The sequence below is a fragment of the Xiphophorus maculatus genome, chromosome 23 (assembly GCF_002775205.1).
Source record: "Xiphophorus maculatus strain JP 163 A chromosome 23, X_maculatus-5.0-male, whole genome shotgun sequence".
NCBI lineage: Eukaryota > Metazoa > Chordata > Actinopteri > Cyprinodontiformes > Poeciliidae > Xiphophorus > Xiphophorus maculatus.
In genome coordinates this window covers 14,999,029-15,021,841 of record NC_036465.1, presented here as the reverse complement: position 1 = coordinate 15,021,841, position 22,813 = coordinate 14,999,029, and the positions used below count along the sequence as shown (strand labels likewise).

The window sequence follows — 22,813 nt, the reverse complement described above, 5'->3', positions numbered from 1 at the left end:
GTCATTTTAGACAGCTGGTTGTGCATTAGGGATGTAGAGCAGTGCTAGGCTTTGAACAGTTGATGACAGGCTGTCAGACAGCCTCCATCCACTGGGCTCCTTTTACCAAGGTCCACTTTTGCAATGAGCCACTCTCCACCATAACAGCCATTCATCCAGAAAAGGACATGGGCATTTTTGATGCGTTTGGTGCTAAGTGAAGTAAAATTGTGCGAACTTCACTGGATAGCACCCTATCACATTTGCAAGAAGCACGCACTGAGAGGAAAGGTTGAAGGGGAGAATAACTTTACTGCACTGACATGACTTGAGACTATCAGAGAGAAATAATGACTTTGACTGTGCCTGATAACTACTAATTAGTATTGAATAATTTTGCCCTTCTCACCTCATGTTAAATAGGTCTTGAATGATTTACAGAATGCTCAAAGGAAGAGCCAAAAATGAAATTGTTGGTTTGAAATAAAAGCAGCTTCTGTTAGAATCTCCGGTAAAAAGTTAGAGTTTATACATCATTTCACAAAGAATAATACACTCATTGAGGCTTTGATCAGACTTGTGAAACAAAAATCTAACAAAAAATACAAGGTATGCAAAAACCAAAGAGTAGCCTTTCCAGAAAAAAAAGAAAAACAAAATACAGATTTACATTGTAACTTAAGAACATCCTAAAATATCTGCCATTATTTTACAGAATTATGTTTTATCCCTTGACTGAAATAAAGCAGAAGCTTACCTTATGAGGACAAATGGGTGGTGGAGAGTTAAAAGTCTTCTCTGGTGTCTGGCCAGGGTTCTACAAGAAAAACACATTATCAGGGACGTGTAGAGTGCATCTCCAGGCAAATCTTTAGTGACAGAAGTTGCAGCTTATGTCCTGGTGCCTGCTATTTAGCATTTTTGTTATATTTTTTTATGGGGGTTAAGTGGCTCTCCACTTCCACTCTCTGCCACCCACTAATCCAGAAGCAGCAGCTTTTGTTGATCGTCACATTTTAAATGTTTCAGAAGCCTCATCTCTCCGTGCCTCACTTAGTGGGGAGTAATGCGATTCACGTAACATTTCACAGACATTTTTATCCAGAGCGTCTCACAAATGAGTGGCATGCAGGTTTTCAAATTTATAATGTCTACGAAAAGTTAATTATATCAGTAATTCAATTCAAAAACTTAAATTTGTGCATATAATACTATCAGTTAATTTTGTTACCTATGACCTTCAGCTAATGCAAAACCAAATTCCAGTTTTTCAGAAAATGGTAATTGGAGTAGTAATTTGTCAGCCCACAGAAAAGTCCAAGTACTGTACAGCGCTCTCAATATTTGATGGGTTGTGATTCCTTTTGCAGGAGCTACTGTAGTGTGGCATGAAGGTATTCAGCTTGTGGCACAAGCTGAATAGGCATCAAGGAACCCTAGTTTACTTGAGCAACAGAATTCAGCTCTTCTGTTGGGTCTGGTACCTCATCATACTCTTGACAATACCTCCTACAGTGTGTGGGAGGTGGGATAATTTTCAAAATCAAACACAATCATGTAGTTTGACTTAGAATCTTTTGAAGACTGCTATTGTATAAGCACGATTTTCTATCAGATTTTTTACCTTTCACTAAACTTTCCAATGTTGGATACAGAACTGAACTGCCAGGAACTTTTATAATGGCCTTTAGTAGCTTAATCTTATTTGGAGTTTACATGACATATAAGTTTAAATAAGCAGGCCAATGCTATTTTTTTGTATTCAAATGGGCTTCTTTAATTGGTGTTCTGTAATATTCTACCTTTATGAGAAGAATAATTGAGGGGTCTCATTAGCTTCAATCAAGAAATATCACAATTAACAGAAATAAATGCTTGAAATACATCACTCATTGCAAATGCATCTTTGCAATCTCTGAGCTTCACTTTTTTTAACTGAACTACCTAAATAAGTTCACTTTTTTTGGATATTTTTAAGTTATTAAGATGCACCAGTGTGTGACTACCATGGAGTTTGGTGTTTTGCCCAAACACTAGAATCTGCAAATATTTTCTCTCATTTTCCTATCCTGATTATAAATCCCATGTTTTTGCCTTTGTTTTCCAGTTCCCCATATTTCTATCTCTCTGCATGGATTATAAATCCGTCTTTGTCAGAAGATTTCACTGAGCATATGTTCAGGACTTTTGCACAAGCGCCTGATAGCACATTTTGAGGTTAAATGATCATCACATTGTTAATACACCAATACATCACTCAGACACAAGAAAACACCATTAAAAAGTACACACAAGGTACGTCAACAAGGCAACAACAGATGGTCCTGCTGCTTGTGATTATGCAGAGATCCAAACTATTTGCATACTCACAAAGCAACTGCACAAAAAAGAGTAAACAACAAGCCTTCTTAAACTGACCTGGGTGAGAAATGAAAAGAGCAGTGGGTGAGGCCAAACCCAGCAGGAAAGTGGATGGGCTCGGAAAATGTCTTTTGGAATCTACTAAGGGTCTACCCCCTGGGAAGACCCTGTTGATTTCCAAGCAGGTGCTTTCAGTTATGTCCTCATATCCAATTATGTGCCTGTGGTATGTCTGATGCGCTGTGACACTATTAATGGTTGCCTTATGGTATCACCAGGACAGATGAGACACTCAGCTCTCCAGACTCTTAACATCTATATTTCATTGCCGCGTAGGAGGAGAACACCTCACTGGCCGCAGCAGCCGAAGGAGGAAAAAAAAGAAAAAGAAAAACAAGCAGGCTTTCAGCGTAGCGTAAACACCACGGTATAAAATATAAATGACTAAATGGGTCTTTCTGTGACGGTAGAATTAGCAGACAAAATTTTCCCTACAGATTGAGGATGTAATATAGACATGATATCTTAACGATGACAGGCAAATACACTTTTTTTTTTCTTTTGGAATATGAGCAAAAAATGGGTTTTGTTTGTTTTCTCAATGTTCTTTTTTTTCTGGTGTTTGCTCAGAGATGTGAGGAAATTACCCGACCTTGGCTCCAAACTTTGCTTCCAAAATAATGAATTTTAAATTCCTTGCTGTATTTTTACACAAGCAAAAATGGAAAAGAAAGTGATTTTTTTCCTATTAATTATGAAGTGACCAAGGCTTTTCAATACGGAAAATTTGGCCATTTTCTACTGAAGGTTAATCAATAAGTTAGAAATGAAAAAGAACAGCCTCACACATCTCATTCCACCATAGCTTGTAAATAACGTAAAATATATTGTATTTTCTGTTAAAACAGAAAAAACACTTTATTCAGTTGAATTTTATTTTAAATAAAAAAATAATAGGCATATTTTTAAGTTTCACATGGTTCATTTCTGTCATTACAAAGCACAAATAATGTGGTGAAATAAAGACTGATGGTATAAAATGTGTTTCTAAAGTCAGAATGGACTTTTGTTCATTTAAATAAGAATCCCTGATGCCAGCCAGAAATGATTTAAAATCCCTCCTTTTGTTTGTACATACAAATATGCACTCTTTAGCTACGGTGATAATTGTTTTATTTTAAAGATTCTATTCTCACTTTATTCTTCGAGCTGAGTAAAATGTCACTTTTAATTCCCACATCATCCCTTTGTCACCCAGTCCTACTGAATCCCACTCCTGCAGACACTGATTATTAATGATTAGTATTTCATCAGTGGGAAACCATGCAGCTTTTGTGAGAAACAGCTAATGGCTCATCCTCAGATTTATGAGAGTTATGAAGGATGGCACATTCAGAGGAGAAAACCAAAGTGAGAGCACAAAACACGAAAAACAGCTGTCACTTTTCAACTTTGGTCAGGGACATTTTGTATCTGATAAAGAAACGACATTGACAGAGCTTGCAACAGAGGGCATTTGATTACACCACATATTGATGTTTTTGTATTTTCAGAGTGCTGCGGGTGGTTATTGTAATTTGATGAGGCCCAGAGAGCACAATTCTATGATATATAACAGAAATAATTTACTGAGGAAATGGAACAATAACTGAAATATGATGTTTCTTCGTCTGACTTCTTGGAGACATGCTGATTTAGTAAAAATGCTTTTGCTCTTCCTCAAAAAATAGTTTCTCTTCAACCTGATATCTTCCATCAAAGGCTCCTACAACTCATACAGTCTTAATTACATGTGCTGAAAAACAGGGGACATAACACTTTGCACACTTATTGACACCACTGAAGAATGAACCTTTTGCCTTTAATAGTGTATAAAAATGGATGGATGGACTTTTAGGGCAGGTCTGTTGCATCTTTGCACAATCAGAGATATAAACGTTTGTCAAATTTTCTTTACCAAATAACTCAAGATGCGTCAGATTGGTTGGAAAGTGTCTGAGAACATAAATTTACATAAGTTTTCTTTGCTTTGTAATGTCTGTCCCTTTGTTGCTTTATTGATTTGTTGGTTGTGATGTTTCCAAGCAAATGCAGTATTTGCAGGGAATACTGGATGAACGTGAAACCAACAGGGAACCCCTGAATACCAATACATGTGTTCAGGTTTGTAACAATACAAAATGTGGAAAAGTTCATTAGCCTACGTCTGTTGTTTTGTAAGCTATAAATATGGTAAAACAGGTGCCTCTTTCTTGTAGCCAATACTTAAAAGTTGAAAAGACAACAAAATTAGTAATTCAAGTATGAGGCAGGTATGTGCCAATGCTAATAGGTCAGGAAATTACTACAATAAAGTAGCCTGAGTCTATAATCAGAACAATATTTGTGAAGTTTAGAAACAACTTTAACTGTGAGACACAATAGGGATCTACTGTAAGTTTTTCTCACCATTATGAGTAGGAAAATAGAAGAGATATAAAATCCCCAAAACTCTCAGTAAAAGAACTACAGAAAAGATTTTCATCTTGGGGCCACCAAGTCTCTATCGCACTTATTTATTTCCGGGCTTTTGTAGGCATCCTCACCAGGGTTGGCAATAATTGTGGAGGGTGATGTATAACCCCAACACAGGTTCGTGTAGCAGATGTAATATATAACAATGTAGTCACATTCATTGCTTCCCCAAGAAGCCTCACGGAAGAGAAACAAAAGCACCATTCAGAGCTGAGTGGACAGGGACTTGTGGCAAATTTGTGCTCATCACCCCCAACGACTCTGCCTCCATTTTGTGGACATACAAGGAGGCTTTATACTGTGATCTTGCCCAGCCTGTGCTAAAGTGCAGCACAGCATTCAGTAAACTGTATTCCTACCAGTTAGTTACTTCTTTTCTAGCCCCATTTGCTACCCCAACACTGCACCCCACCCTACCCCCTTCCTCACCCTGACCAATAAAATACAGTTCTTTGACTAGGATTAAAGGAGCAATGTAGTTCAAGGATTATCAAATGCCTTTGATCATGTGACTGCCATGTTTTTGATCTACAGAACATAGCTCCAAATATATTCTCTTTCTCGTGCCTTCTGTCTCCATCCCTCTCAATGGATTTCCCCTGGCTTGCTTATTCTCTGCAATTTGAGAATAGTTCTTGACAGGCAGTGAAAATGCAGAATGTAACAAGTGTAATACACATACATCTCTTGAATGTGTTTTTTATTAACACTGTAATAAAAGGAATGAAGCTTGCATGTGTTAGGCAGGGTGAGAAGACTGGGTGATGAAGTTTGATGTCATATTTATTTATCACTGTAATATGTTTATTAAAACATAAGGTTGTTTTTAGACCTCTGTAGGTTTAGAAACCTGTACAGATTTCTAACCTCAGATGGAAGACATCATGCCTCTCTTCTTTGAGGATAATGACACAGTTGTTTGGGGTTTAAAGAAAGTGACCCCACTGTTTATTATTTGCCTTTGAAAGACAAAGTTAGGTTTGAATTTCTTTAATCCCCACTTCAGCTCAAACTGTGCCCTGCTGTTGTTCATTAACAGTAGCCTGGAGCTACATTGCAATATTTCAGTTCAAGCACTATTATTATTTAGAGACTGAATGGGACTTGCAATCAAAGCAGCATTTTTGTGTCCAATACTTGCATCACAAAGACAAGCCCATTATAGAAACATATGACCATGGAGCAGGAAGATATATAGTAAAAATTAAGTCAACGTGAAACAAAAATGTTCCATATATTCACACAATCATCTCACACTACGGTCATTGCCAAGGCAAGAATTGAACATATCACAATAATTATTTTGATGACTCTCCAAGCAATGCAACATTTCAGTGTGAATGGTGCTTGGACCTTGCATCATTACAAGGCGTGGTTTCAGGCGATGAAAAAAGAAGCCCATCAAAAAATGATTGAATATCATTTTAATGGGTAGATCCCTACAAGGCTTTCATACTGTCTACCTGCCATGTTATTAGATAGACCATGTCAGTCATGCTGGGGAACACAAAGTCAACACAGACAGGCTGACGAGACATAAGCATGCCGGCTTCCATCTTCCTCCCAGCTTGGCATGTTTATCTAGTCTTCCATGTGCGCTTAGTGCAGTACTGTGCATATGCATACAAAATGATGAAGGTTCAGAAACCAGTGCCTGAAGGAAGCTGCACATATAGCACAAGTGCTTTGAAATTCTGCCAGGGTGGGCCTCATTTGCAAAGCAATTTGACAACAAAAGTAAAATACTCTGCAACCTCAAACCCAATTCTGGAGGTGCTGAGAGAGGGAATTTGTGTGGTTTACATCCGGTGTCTTGCGTAGGTGTGCACGGGCGTGTGTGTTTCTGACATGGCAAGTCTGTAGACCTTGCATTGCATCAGTGCGATGTCATGACTGATTTGGTAAAGAAAAGGCATAACCATTCTGTTTGAGGGGTGAGTCCCAAAGACAGAGGGAGCCTGCATTTGAGCTAAAGCTCTACTGAAAAACTGTGTAATTAATAAACACACAGCCGTTGTGTTTAAAACACAACATATTTCATAGTATTTCAAGTGTTTATTTGCACACACTTGGTACATAATGTTGATTCTGATTCTAAATATATACTGTCCAAGTGCAATAAGATCCAGTTCATTTCAAATAATAAGTAGATGGTCACCATCCATTCCTCTTTGTTCTTTGTTTACCAGGGACATTATTTTTTATTATTTTGTAGAAACGGCCTCTTTCTTGTGCAGGAGATTGTTTTTAAAATGCAGCGCCTCTCTGGATTAACTGAAGCAGGATTTGGTTGTTTGGGGGATTTTATTTTTCTTTTTACAAGGCAGCTTAGTACTACTTTTATTGCCCACAGAATGCTGCTGCTAGAGTTCTTGCTTTAGAATTTTTTATATACTTTTAGAAAAGATACCAAACAACATTGCAAAAACCATTTATGTCCTAACATAATAATCAAACATTCTGTATGCGTATGTCATTTGCTGTATTTGGTGCTTCATTAAAGCTTTCCGTTTCCCTAATGTCTCATAAACAATCTCACAGTCTTATTTTGTCTGGGGATTCTGGTTTTTATTGTTTTGCAGTGGCCCTCAATGGTGTTCCATCCTCACTGTTAAAGTTTCTTGTTTTGGAAGCTATAAAACTTCAGACCATAATAAATCATTTCTAAACTCTCTCCACTGTTCACATGACATATATTCTGTACAGTCAACAGCAAAGAAATAAGCAAATGTAATACACACACAAAAAAATTTAAAAAAAACATAGAATAGTAATTGTCAAAGTGCTACAACTCTAGGTTGCAACATGTTTTATTTTTATAATAAAGAGTTTTTTAAATGTAATTTCAGTATTAAATCATAAAGTTCACAAAAGGCAATCATTTTACTGAATCTGATCAATCAGAAATGAAGTTCAGAAGTATTGATGTGCTCTTTCTGTGACTTACAAGGGTTCTTCCAAATCTATTAAATTTTGATGGCATAACATGTCCACTGTCCTCTTTAGGTTACCTCACAGATTTTCTGTCAGATTTAGCTTTGATTCCTGGGTTAGGATAATGGCTTGGCCGTTCCAAATCTTTTTTTTATTTTGGATTGTTTTATTTGGAGGTACAATCTGTATGCACTCAAATAGTGCTACAAAATGACATTCATCTTTATCATCAGGTTAACTGCAGCAACCTAATATTTCACGTCTAAACTGACTAGCATGTAAAAAATGTCTTGGTTTTATGTGCCTTTATAAAACCACAGACCCATCCGATGCTGCGACCACAGTAGTCATGGGATTCTTTTAGTGATGCACAGTGATTCTATGTGACACACATATCTTTTAGAGTTGTGGCTCAAAAGTTTGGATTTGTTGTCATGAGAACACATTCCCCCACAAGCTTTTTTGGTCACAATGGTAATATAAATTCTCAAATTATTAATTACTGTCTTGACTGTAAAAAAATAAATAAATAAATAAGAAAGACAGACAGATGGCAAAACAAAAGTTTGAGAACAACAAGACTTTATGCCAGGTGTGAGATCAATAACACTGAATGCTTGCATGTGTTTTGACAGTGACAGTTTCATGTGTTAATGTAGGCCGTTCATGTGTTAATTCTGAACACATGAACCATTTATGAAATATGTAGTTAGTCTATAGTCAGTAAAAAAAAAAAAGAGAAAGTAAAACTTTTTTTTCCTGTAACCTCAAACAGTAGTAAAGACAATTTTGAAAATTAAATGCTCTATATATAAAATGTGTGACAACATAATAATTTCTCAAACAGTGGAACAGCAGTTTTGACACAAATTGAGGCCATGCGACGAGAGACTGCCTGATGAAAAGCGTTCTAATCCTGTCATAGTTTGGGTGACTTTCTAAGATAAATACTTTGGCATTGTCTTGATGAGAGAGCCTTGCCTCATTTTAAGTGTCTTTGGGATCTGGATCAGTCCACATGATGGGAGTCTGACTTGTACACTTGACCATATAATGTGCCATGCTTGTCGAAAAGCAGGAATGCATTTCTCTCTTCAAAGTATGATTCTTGGCCTGCTCTCATTGCTCGTTCTCTCTAACCAATTTGTCATTCAGAGACCAGCCTCGCTGCTGCCAGCGCCGGGATGATAGCAGTGGGCCTTTCTGATCCAGGCAGTGGCAAGGGAGTAGGCCAAGTGTTACACGAGCCACCCTGGGACACCAAGCCGGCGCTTTCGCCGCCTGATGCACGCCTCCATGGCCTGAGAAGAACTAGCTTTGCAGATGCTTTCGATTCGTTACAGAATGGAGCTCATCTACTTTGTGGGAACATTTGCTTTATGCATGCGTGTGCCACATTTGTGCTTGTTTGTGTGTTGCAATAGCATGTTTGCATGAAAATGCATGCGTGTGTCAAAACAGATTAAGAGGGTATGTTTGAGTGTTCTCTGTACGTCTGTGCATGGATGAGTAAGAAGCAGCTTTAAGTATAAAGATGAGGTTATGCTGAAATGGCTTACTTTTCTGGTTCACAATTACAATGCTCACTGTGTACTGATGATCTAAAGAGTTACTGTCACGCCAATGTGCTTAAGAGGTTAGAATTTTTCTTACATCACAATCTTCTATAAAGGCAAAAGGAAACAGAAATTCATTGTCACCACTTCATTATTCTTGTTTTAAGCAACTGTTAATGGCCTCATTCAAATGCCTGAATGCTGCTTTGCTGTTAGGCTTATCATCAAGTTGCTCAATTTACTCCTGGAGTTCTTTCTCTAGTTGGTTGAGCAGAGAATTAAGAATATTCAAATTTTTTATTAGCAGCAAGTTATTGCCTCTCATGAACAGGCAAAACTTTCTGTTAATAAATTTAACAGCATTCAGTCACATTAAATTACTTGGTGCGTAAGCTCAGCAAGAAAAGCATCCAAAGTTCTTTGAATTTAATTACCCGTTTGAAAAACTGACAATATGATCTAAAACAGTGGAATTAAATAAAAAAAAGTTATGCAACTACTTAGAAAAAGATGCTTTACAAGCGCAGAGTTCAACATGCTTAATATAAAATCCAATTTGACCTCCCATCCACTTTTTATGTTTTACTGTATATTTTTATGCAAACAGAGCTGGTACAGTTGCTGCCACTTTGTAAATGAGCCAATACACTACATATCTTATAACAAAAATCTATCAGAGTTGTAGCCTTTCTAGAAATCATTCAGAAATGAGCAAATGGTTGAATTGTCCACTTTTTATGTCAGAATTCTCAGCCTGGCCAAGGAATTAAAAAAATTGGGGTCCCCAAATCAGCAGAAAGCCTAAGCAGCAACATGATGTCTTCACTTCAGCAATAAATCTTTAAGATGTTCATATCTTAGACTTCTGGACCATGTTTTTAAGGTGATTTCTAATCCTACTTTCCTCATCTCTGCAATCTGACTCAGGATGACAAGAAGATCTGCTAGCTTTAGGTTTTGACCGCTGCACATTTTCTATTTCTGGGCCTTTTTAAATGCATATTAACTGCCAACAGCTGCTGATGACAATGTTAGCACGCTAACCATAACATAAACACACTTGCTTGACTCAGGCCAAAACTAATTTGACTAGCGTAATATATACTACATTTATCGTATCACAAGACAAATTCCTCCTGCACAATAAAGAAGTCATAAAGAGTTAAAATTGAAAACAAACCAGTAAAATGAATGACATTGTGAACTAAATGAAGGCAATGCAGACAAGTCAAACATTGTCCAAATGGTACAATTTTGGACAAGTGTTTTTGTTCTGATGAACATCTGATTTATGTTTACAGAGGCAATCCAAAGCACAAGTAAACTAAGCCATTGCCTGGGGATTCCATGCAAGCAGGGGTTCCCCCAAGACTCCATGAATTTGCATTCTGCTTTCAGGTTTTTTAATAAGTATGATGACATTTTTATATTTCCTGTATTTTTTTAAATAGCAGATGTTAATATTTTAGTAGAATTTATTTAGACTAATTAATACAATATTTAAATTCAGTGGAAAATCTTTTTTCCAAAATTGAAAGAGTACAATTTGTACACAGCAAAGCTCTCCCAGTTTTTCATCTTTAGCTATGCTAGTGGAGATATAATTTAATAGTCGTACTGCAGCTTAATCTTGTCAGTTGCTTGTGGGTGAACAGGAGTCACACATCATGTGAAATAGAACTGCAGTAAATCTAGATAAATATCTGACATTTTTATGTAGAGGCCCATCTAATAAATTAGAATATTATTGAAAAGCAGATTTATTTTAGGAACTTTATCACTAAATGAAACACATTATATAGATTAATTACGTCCAGATAGATGTTTAAAAAATTTTTATTTCAGTTAATTATGATAATTTTTCACTTGCAGCTAAAAGTATGAAATTTGAAAATAAAGTATTTCACCAAACCAGGAAAAAAAATATATTTTTAAAAACAAAAAGAATTGCTAAACTATTTTGTTTAAAAACTAAAGGTAATAAACAGGTTTGTTTATTACCTTCTTAAAGGTTATTTTCAGAAGATATTTCTGAGAAATGAGGCTTATTGGCATATGTATTGTAATTTATTAAGTATGACTGTATGTGAATGCATGAAAAATTGAGTGCTTGCATTCATTTTGCAAGCATTCATTCTCATAGGAAAGAAATTAGACCTTTTCTTACTGGACTGAGTATACTGGACATGACAGAAAGTGCAGATGAGGAAGTCAGAGAATTAACACTTTTGCAATTTGTTTACAACTATCAACTAACAAAACACCACTTCAAAAGTCCATTTAATTTAGGTAATTCATTGTTGACTCTCTAAGTCTATTTAAAAGATAATGCTCATTTTGTAAGTATTTGAGAAATATGATGCTGTGGTGGTGGATGAGTAATGGATTTAAATGCAACAGGATATTCAAATCAAAACCTGCTCAGGGGCCCTTTCAGCCTTGGTGAGGTCTTGCACCTTTAAGCAGGTATGCTCCATCTCAACACTGTTATTGCATACCAGCAATTTAACCATGCATGGCTAAGAGAATTTCCACAAAAGTAAGTGCATTATTTCCTCATAGTAAACTGCCATCTACCATTATCCATCTCACAATCAGCTTTCTCTCTCTCAAAAAAAAAGTCCTGTTCACTTTGTGTGACAAACGAGAGCCTATAGCAGCTAACTAAATGCCTAGCCAAACCGTTCTTGTTATACATTGATACACATCTCACAAAGCAACATCAGACTTTTATCTGTCTGAGCACAATTCAGTTTTTGATTGGGAATGAATCTAGAAAGCTTCAATCAGTTTCCCTTGTACGGGCACAGTTAACATGTCTGCGACTGCTCCTTGTGCGCTGATGGCAGGGACGTGGGCGATTAAGGCCAGAGTCCAATCAAACCAGCTGTGTGCCATTTCCCCTGTGGTCCTGACTGTGCCAGGAATTTGTTCCACACTAGAAGCGGGGAGAGAGGCCCAAACCAAACCCCAGTCATGAGAGTTAGGGCCACACATGAACCAGGACATGTAGACAGATTGGGGGTTTAGCTACACAAACATTTATCAGAGGCAGAGCTGCTATGCAAGCAGAAATAATCTCACTGGTTGCAATGAACCCTCAATGGAAAGCAAGCATTGACAAAAAAAACAGTTGAAAACAAGCAGTGCTAATACAGGGGGTGAGTGAGAGATGAGTCCAAGTTTTATATGAGTAAAATTTTAAAGCAGGATGGTTCTGAATTACAAATTAACTCAGTTTAAGTTGTATAATCTCCATTTAATAATGTATATGAATTAAGCCACAGTACATGTATATCAACTCTGTTTTTTTTAATTAACAAACAAGCGTTTATTTATTAGATAAATTAGATATACTTTTTATTCGAGCTAATCAAAAAATAACACTGAAGTACAAAGTGTCATTTACAAACTTTTGAGAAAATAAAAATATAAGCAACTCAAATATCTTGAAAAAGTTTGACATTTTCTGTCACTCGTTTCAGAAAGTGAAACTCCTTAAGTAGAGTCAGTCATAAAGTGAAATATTTCCAGCCTTTGTTTGTGTAAGTTTGATTATTATGGCAAACAAATAATGAAAACACAAAACCTAGTTTCTCAGAAAATTTGAAAATCAGATAAAATCAATGAAAATTAGAATAAAATGTACATTTATGTTCATTTCTATGCAGTCAAAACATGGTTGGGGCTCCTATTACATGAATTCATGCCACAATGACTGCATCACTGTGGCATGATGGTCTGAAGGCGCTCAGTCTGTGGTTCTGCTAAAGTCTAATGGAAGTCCAGGCAGCTGATAGTGGGCCACATCGAGGTCATCTGCATTGTTGTATCTCGTATCATTAATTTTCCTCTTGACAATACCCCATATAGAATCTATGTAGTCAGGCAAGCCCACTGATCAAACAAGCACAGTAAAACCATGGTCATTGAACCAGTTTTTGGTGTCTTTGACAGTGTGGGCAGGTGCCATATCCTGTTGGAATATAAAATCTGCTCCATCTCCATAAAGGTTTTTGTCAGAAAGCAGCAGGAAGTGCTCTTAAACGTCTTGGTAGATGACTGTGGACTCCAACCTCAGTCCACTCCTTGTGGAGCTTTCCTAATTAATTAAATGTACTATTCTTGGCAACCTTCACAAGGCTGTAATTATCTCTGTTGCTTGTGTTCATTTTGCCATCACATTTTTTTCCATTCAACCAACTTTCTATGCTTATGCTTGGAGCCAGCACTCTTTGAAATAACAGCTACTTTAGCAATTACTTTTCTGGTTCACCTGATGTCACTCACTCTTCTGGACATCAGTCTTCCTAGTGACTTTAGGCCATGATATGGTAATTACATAACATTTATGCTTTGAAAGAGCTGATATTACGTAATGTTCAGTGTTTTTGAGACTTATGGGTTTTCATTTTCAGTTACTTTGTTCTTGATTATCTATCCAAGTGTTTTCTTGTCCTACTGATTGCTTGTTTTTAAAAACCTGTCTGAAATAAATAATTAAAGCATGGAACACTGACATATTTTCTTAAAGTGGTTACACTGTCAACCCATCCGTGGCCTAATACAAAATGGGGTCATTTGGACCCATAAGTTTTTTTACTCTGTGTGGGCTCCAGTTGTTTGTTTTTTTTTTAATCAGTAACAACTGGTAAGGTATCAGTGGCGCATGGTACGCAGTAGAAAATACAAAATAAGGACGGGTATCACACTGTACCATGCAATATTGTACAAGGGAGAGGTACTATAACTCACTGAGTATATTATGTATGTGGCAGCCAGTTTTATCTTTGTTTTCACAGAGGTCACATTTACAATTAGAGATAAAGAGACTGTGCAAACACACAGAGGGACCATCCCTGTTATTTCATCAATATAAATTTTTGGCTTAAACAGGGGGGGAAAAAGAAAGAAAGAAAGAAAGAAAAAAAACAGCTTATTGGCACTATGTTCAATTGTATTTTTATTAGATTCAGTCATGTAGGAGAAATATTGTCGGAAAAAAAGCTGTTTTTATAGCGAACTACATAAAATTAGGGTAAGGTGGGACAGCAGAAATGAATGAAAAAGCAACCATAACAGTCATTTTTTACTTGTATGCTCACAACTGCTCAATACCAGTAAACAGGGAACAAGGAGTTTCTTGTTTTAGGATGTACGGATTATCTCCACATGTCCACATCTTAATCGGAGTGCCCAAATGATGAGTTGGATTGTAAAATCAGTATTTTTCTTGTGTTTCAAGTGGGCAAAATGTCAGAAATATATGCAACTGTGTTGTTTTGCAAGGGAGCAGTTTAATTAGGCATTCTAGTCCAAACCCCCTCCAGATATTTTCCTAAATAAATAAATAAAAAACATCATTTATTTTCTTACTGCCTCCTCCAGACAAATCCTTTTCCTCAGAATAAACATACTGAAACATCAAGGGGCTATCAAACCAAGGTACATGCAAGGCCTGCTAAACACCTATTAGAGTAATCGATGACAGAGACAGAGGTTATGACCAATGAATGAGTAGGATATTTGTGTCTCCCACTCTGCATTACCAACATCTTCGGAATGAGCTTTATAGATTTGGACGAAGGCAGAGGAGGATTTTTATCAGCACCAACACAGAGAAACACATTAAGAGATCAGAACCCCAAAGGTCAATTGTGCCTGTGGGCAGTACTCTATTATGGTGTCCTGTCTGTTTATCCAGCTCTGAAGCTGAGTGACAGGCAAAAACAAGCAATGAATCGCATTATGTAGAAATTAATCTTATACATATTGCAAAACTATTTTAAAAACTGCACATTATTATCGGTGTGTACAGTCAAAATGTTGCAAATGTTTATCTCACACCTCTAAAAGACACAAGCAGATATGGAGAGGAAAAAAACATTATACGTCTTTTTTTCAATATATTTCTAATAAGAGTACTGACAGAAAAGAAAAACACTCCACATGTTGACAGATCTACGTAATACACAATACGTCACAAGGCATAAATTGTATTAAGATGAAATTGCTTATTATCAGTGCAAATAATATCTGATGGTTTAGTCTTAATTGAGGACCAATAAAAAGAGTTTCTCATTACTAAGGTACTGCTTGATATAACGTGTCTCTTAAACGGGCAGTATTATGTATTTTAAGGCACATAGTGCCATTCACAGCACAATTAATTAACTATGATATCTGTAGTTGTTATAAAATTATATATATATAAAACATTGCCCCTTCAAGACTTAGACAACAATGGTGTTGCAAAACATACAGAGGAAGTTGGGTATAGAGACGTATTCCTAAATTTTAGAATTTGATATGTAAATAGAACATATTTTTGAAAAAAATAAATAAATAAACAGCCACAACCATTTACTCTCTGTAAGATTTCTGTCAATTGTCCTTTAATTTGTACAGTTCCCCACTTGAACAGGGAGGGGTACATCTATGCATATTTTTTATCTACTGGATTGCACTCAAAGGGCTAGGCAGTTTTTTCCCTTTATCCTCCATTTATTTATCAGTGTGTCAAGACATTTTTCTTACAGTTGGTCCAGTAGCAGATGAAAACCTTTAAATAACCCCAAAAAGGAGGAAAAGTAAATATTTGTTACTAACTAGCATTATTTAAGTTCACATGAATTAATTTTACTCCGACTGCAAAAATATACTAAGCAAACTATGAAAATACTAAGCAAATCACTCATCCCATAAAGTGATTAAAAAGTTAAATGAAAAAAACTAGCTTAAGTTATTTAAAGTGCAACATTTAAAATTAATATTTACATTTCAAATGTTTACTTTTTGAAACTTTCAAGTTATTATTTTTATCTAGTTTAAATTATTTAATGTTAATTAATAAATAGTTTAACTGTTAACTTCATCAACTCCGTTGGTTAAAAATTACAATACAATATTCGTTCCAAACAATATAATGTTTAAGTTCAGATAAAGCCGACAACACGTGTGTTAACGAGCCGGTGGCTAGGCTAAAGCTAATCCAGAATATAGCAATCCATCAATGGGTCTCACAATAATACAGTCTCTGCCTTACCGGCTGCCTCTCTGCTTGTTTGTAGATGCATCCAGCTCCGCACAGGCCCGCCACATGAGCAGATCTTTGTTCAGAAGTGATACAAAATTCCCCTTTGCTTTGTCGAACCTTGTCTGCCGCTTCTAATTTTTCCGACATTGTCCGTCCCTCTTTATGGTCCGTGTAGAACAAGCACTGTTCAGCCATGTTTTTTTCTGATTGTCCATTATTTACAGCAGCGGTGCTCAAGTCCAGTCCTCGAGAGCTGCCATCCTGCAACTTTCAGATGCTTCCCTGCTCCAACACACCTGAATCAAATGAATGGCCTGTTAGCAGGTCTGTTCAGAGCTGATCCTGGTCTGTTGGAGAAAGGATGCATCTAAAAGTTGCAGGACGGTAGCTCTTGAGGACTGGACTTGAGCACCCTTAAGCTAGTGCATCATGCCTTTTCTTTTTAAGTTATTATTTTAGCTAGTTTAACTCTTTTCACTTTATTTCTTGATCTTTTTCCCTTCTCTTTTCACTTTTATTTATTTTTCTTTCTTCTTTGTTATTCTCTTCCTCTGATTTGACTTCACAATTTCTGTTTGGGTTATCAAAATCATAATCAGAACTTCAGAAAGACCTAAAATTGGCAAGGACTGTTTTTTCCATGGAAAGAATAAATACTGTACTCAACCCTTCTGTTCTCTATGACCACTGACTGAAGGTTCCACAGCAGAAGAAAAAGCATGCTGAAAAACCTTGTTTAATGTTAACTATGGAGTACTTGGAGAAACCATTACACTACTAGGAAAATGTTGTGGCCAGATGAGACTAAATTTTATATCTGGATGTATCATGCATGTATCAAGAGTAGGGAAGGCTCTGGACTTAACCCCCCAGAAAACATACCAAAATGAAGTTTAGTGAGGGGAAATTGTGATATTGGATGCTGGAAGACTAAACATAGACTGCCAATACTTCATTGATAATTCTTCTCAAGAATCTGAAGATGAAATTTCAATACATTTTTAAGCAGGACAATATTGAAGCACCATGGAAAGAACTGAAGATTTGAAGACCATTTGTGTGGATATGCATCAAAATTATATTTGAGTATTTTATGAGATGGTTTCTCCAAGCAGGAGAAATCTTCAAGTCGTGTCTATCACCCTGAGCATGTTCAGCACTTTTGCCCTGTGTCATTCCACTTTAACTCCTTCAACTTCACTCATAGTTTAATTTGTTTTGATTTCTAAATACACATGGGTTACATTGGTTGTTCTGACCTCTAGCGTGAATATTATTTCAGAATCCCCATTTGAAATATAACAACTGAGAACAATGTTGATGTGTGCATTTCTTAAAACACTTATTTTATAGTAAAGGTGTATGTGTGTTATCTTTGTTTTGTTTTGTTTTGGTTTTTCATCACAATATATTGTTGCACTCTGTTGATTTGCTTGTTTCTGCAGTACAACACTACTCACTGGGACAAATTGAGACAAATCCTTAATCCTTCACAAGATGATAACAATAACATAATCTTTGTTCCCAGATGGAGACATTTCCTGCGAAGACATTTTTTTGCTCAACATGAATTTTATTCAAGAAGAAAAGCAATGCAAAGTTACTTTAAAAAAACACTGCATTTACAATGGGACCGCATCCAGTTCATTCCACCATGCTAATCCTGTCTGATACATATGTAAGGAGTGCAGTGAAAAAAAGTTTCTTATTCTTCTGTATCTGTTCTGCATCTGTGTATAGTGTTGTACACTGACTCTGCTCCTGAGTGTATTTTTTCAGAAAATGGTAATATATTCTTTTTAGAATACTGTGGATCTGAATTGAAGATGTGCAATTTTTTTAAGTTTGAAAGTAGAATTTACAACATTTGTTTGATGGACTGAGAAAACAAAACAAAAAAAAAAAACCTTGGTTGCACCAGCTGCTGCTCTTCTACTGTAGAATAAATGCAGCACAGATGAAAAATGACGGGTGCCTTTTTTACCTCTGGACTTCACAAGAGTCTAAGAACACACACACACACACACACGCCTTCACACTGAGAGATGCAACCAGAAAAAATAAAATACTGGCAAGCATGACGTTTTCTAAAGCAAACTTGAGAAAAAGATTGAATCTGTCATAGCCAAGAAAACTCTTCATGACTACAATTAATGATGGTGATTAATCCTAATGAATGCTGTAGCACCACGTTCACAATTGCCATCTCATTATCTGCATAGAAACAAGTGAAACATGTTAATTATATTGATCCTTAGCACTCACTGCAAAAAAGAAAAAAAAACACATCTATGCTTATGTCAAATTTATTACTTTTGAATTCTGTTGTTGGCTCTCAGTTTGTACTTTTTTTCTATTTGAAAAGCAGTCTTTCTGAATCCAGTAGAGTTTCTCACAGCATGAGAGAGCTTCAAAGTGTTTCTCTATGGTCTGGCCCAACGCTCCTCTCACCCACCTCTCAACTGTTTAAGAGAGCAAAAGCTCAGCAGTGCAGTTAAACACATAGATCCACCCCAGTACCAACCAACGGTCTGCTTTTTAGAAAAAGGGCCTCTCTTACTCTTTTGCTTTCAATCCCCAGCTTCTTTCACTGCTTTCCTCTTACCTTGGACTCTGACTCTCTCACTCCTCTCCCCCTTTTCACCCACTCTTTCCCCCTCCATAGATCTCATTAAACCCAGATAGTCATCTCTGTTTCCCTCCACACCTCTTTCTCCCGTCTACTGTAACTGTGCAGCTCCCTCATTGTACAATTTATCTTTTGCTCGCTCTCTCGCATTCACTCAACCTGTCAGTTATCTCACTCTCACCATCCCTCTATCATCATTTACCTTTTCTCATCCCCAGCAACTTGAGCTGTCCTCACTCTTCACCCAGCACTCCATCCCGGTGTCCTGTGCTTCCTCGCTTTTCTCAGCAGCTCGGGTCCCAATCGCCCCCTTTGCCTTACACCTCTCTCCAGATGTAGTGATTGATGCCAAGCAGAGGCTCTGGGCCATCCCTCCTACTGCACACGTAGGGACATCATGCTGAATCCAGAAGAGATGCCATTACCCCAGAAAGGGAGCTGAAGTGGATGGTGGCTGTGGAGGGTTTGGCGAACAAACCGTGCCCACCCATGTCTGATGGAAGGCAGGCTTTGGGGCCCCTTGGTGGGGAACATGAATTGGTACACTGGAGTGCTCATTATGGCTCTGTAGGGACTGTCCTGCAGGGCATCTTCCACTGTGTGGCTGTGGAGCTCATTACGCCAGGCAGCCGCCGGAGCCCAAGGCATCCAGGAGAAGCAGAGCTTGTTGCAGAAATAAAAAAAAGGGGAGGGATACCCAGATTACCCTCAATCAGACGCACCTGTAGACCTCCACCGCCTCCTTCCTCATTGCCTTCCGTGAGGACCCAATACCCTCCCTGATGCAGGCACGCACACACACACACACGCCCGCTTCTGTAATTATTGCAATTGCTTCACTCAACTTTCATTCCTGAGATCGGAGCGGCACAGTTTGCCTGCTAATGAGAAACTCAAGCTATGAACCAGAGGTGTTATTTATTTATTTAAATATTTATTTAAACGCACTATGTGTGATATCAATTATTTAAATTAGCGTGATTTTAGCACATTGCGCTTCTGCAAAGCTCTCACTGCAGCTCCTCATGTCATTGGCATTCCAATCACACTGCATTCCTCAAGATGGTGGAAGGGAGTTAATTAAGTTTTTATGTGACATGTGGACCAAAATGAAGAAAATCCGATTCGAATGGACTGTTACTGAAACTGTAGGTGAGGCACATAGAAATGTCATTACAGAAAGGTGGAGGTAGGTGGGTGTTTAATCAATTTGGCTAGTTATTAAGACATTACATCTCAACATATGAGAGTACAGATTAGAGTGCTCTGGTTTATTATCATACTGGAGCAGGTTTTTTAGCAACTGTACCACCTTTTCTTTAAATGTAACTTGATGTCAATTCCCTGCTACAGAAAAATGTGTTAGACCTCATCTACACCTATTTGCATTCAAGGTGTTATTGACTATCATTTGTAAGGAAACCATGTACTTCTAAATGACACAACTAGTCAGTGTTGACTTTCATGCAAGTTAGAAGACGGACGGCTAAAGTCTGCTTTGAGTGCTACCGAGATGTACACTGGGGATTAATAAGAACAAGAACAATGTGATGCGCATGGCTGAACAACTTTTGTGTTTCTCTCCTTCCTTGAACACCTTCAGGTGCTCAGACAGTCTTTGAAACCAACTGTCAAGCTGTTGTCTGTGCAGGCAGCGTACAAAGAGTTTATCTAAAACATGCATTTAGTTTTTGGTGCACTCAAACAAATCTGCTGCTTGGCTCATGCCTTTTGAGTTAGACACTTTAAGACATCAAGTTTTACTCATTTCACTGCTTATCACCTATAGCGCCAGGTGATAAGCAGTTTAGACACATTATTCACTGACATAAACAGCAGATTCTTTTTGCGCTCTAGACTCTTGTTTTTAAAATTCACTATAGTTGTTATTATTTCATCCTGAAAAGGAAAGTTCAAATGAACCAGTAAAGGTTAAAAAATAGTTGTATTTATGGATATGTTGATCATCTATAAACTTCTAAGAAACACTTTACCTTAAGTCAAAGCAACAACAGTAGGAGTGGTATTATGTTTAAATATATGCAATTCAAAATAAATTATTATTTAATATTACTAATTGGAAATTAATACACCTAAAACCCAAAGAATAATCATTTAATTTCTTTGGTTGCTAAAACTTCCCACCCACCTCTCTTTGCCATGCTACACAGTAAATTTTGCCTCAATTAAATTAATTCACCCACTTATGAAGTAGATTCTTAAAATGATGACTTCCAGCATCTGCATAAACATTTGCAGATATTTTCTGCCAGAGTTAATTTTCTTGTTGCTTTTAGTAAACATTGTAAGCCAGTTTGTGGTAAGAAATGGCTTAAGAAACAAATGATACGATTTTTACAAGAAACTTTGCGACAAAAGAAAACACGTATGGTCACATAAATATCTAACAAGCCTTGTCGACTATCATAGAACGTGGCCTCATTATTTCAGCTTGATGAGCTGCCACACCTGACAGAAATGTGACACGAACAACAAAAACAAAACATTTGTGTTGAGAGGCTGATCAGCCGGCTCCCTCGGTGCCCAGTCAGAAGACTTGCTTCGTGGGTTACACAGCAGCAGCACCATGGGGGGATTTCTACTTCAAAGAAGTTGTCATCTCCTAACGTGGAATAAAGTGGTGAAACATCCAACAAAACACCCAGCTTTATTTGTGTTTTATCTCTGAATTTCCTCGATAAAAAGGAACTGCCACATGTTTTGTTTTGCCGGTAGTAGAAAGGCTAAAAGGTGAAATGAAGAAACAAAAGCAGGAAACAAAAAAAGAGGCACTTTAGATGGGGACTGGTGCATTTTCAATCTATGTCACGGCCACAAATAAAGCTCCAGTATATAGTCACAAAACCTGCCACCCTGTGAAACCTGCATTTGTGTTTCTTGCTTCCTGTTGTTTCTAAGCCCCTCTTGAAACCTGAAATTGTCGTAGCTCATGACAGAGATACTAAAACCGAATTGTCATAAATTACTCCTACCTACAAGATGATGGATTGCATTCATCAGCAGCTGGTGTGTTCTCATCAAACCCCTCAGAGGAGATACTCTAATTTGGAATCACTAAATACGTCTTAATTTTTCTGCCATTGCTCACAGGATCAAAAGGCAAAACTGATGTTAGTTCTTCATGCAAAATTAGAAAAATATAATGCTGACAAAGATGACAATTCTGCATTAAAACATTTTTTTTTCTATGGAATATACCTAATATGCAACATTTGTTGAAAATCTCAATTTTAGGTTTTCATTAGCTATGAACCCTAATCATTAAATTTAACTAAATAAATGCTTGAAATATATTACTCTTTCTAAAAAGGTTGTTTTTTTACCTTTTAAAGTAAGCCATTAAAGATAATTAAGTTTTTATTGATATTTAAATTTATTAGGATGCAGTGATGTATATCTAGATCTAGATGCTTTAAACAGAATAACAGTGGAGAGTTCACTCTAGTGTTTCTTTTCTTTAGGCTGCAAGAAGTACATTTATTTTCATTAGATGGGCTTGGTCAGCAGTCTAGGCCCTTGTGTTCAGTAATGGAGCATACAATTGCATGCTTTTAATAGACTCCCAGCGATGAATAAATGGTACATCCAGATGTGTGTGATAGATTTTAAACAATCCACCCGCTTGAGGCTTTCTGAACTGTCTCTACGGCAGTAAAACAAAAATTCTAGACTTACATCTATGTTTATGCTATTTATTTAAGTGAGATCAATGGATGTCGGGAGAGTTCAACAACAGCAAAAGCAGCTTGCTGGCACATGTGCTGGACCTAATATCCACAGCAT

At 37.0% G+C, this 22,813-nt stretch overlaps 1 protein-coding gene across 9 annotated transcripts in view; it reads right to left on the bottom strand.

Moving 5' to 3' along the window:
- The window catches only part of LOC102221589 (protocadherin-11 X-linked-like), a 169,807-nt gene that overhangs the window by 100,149 nt on the left and 46,845 nt on the right, over positions 1–22,813 (bottom strand). For all 9 annotated transcript variants that reach the window (XM_023328641.1, XM_023328642.1, XM_023328643.1 and 6 more), the window contains exon 4: positions 737–796. In XM_023328641.1, coding sequence (XP_023184409.1) covers positions 737–796 — 60 coding nt within the window. The remainder of the gene's footprint in view (positions 1–736; positions 797–22,813) is intronic.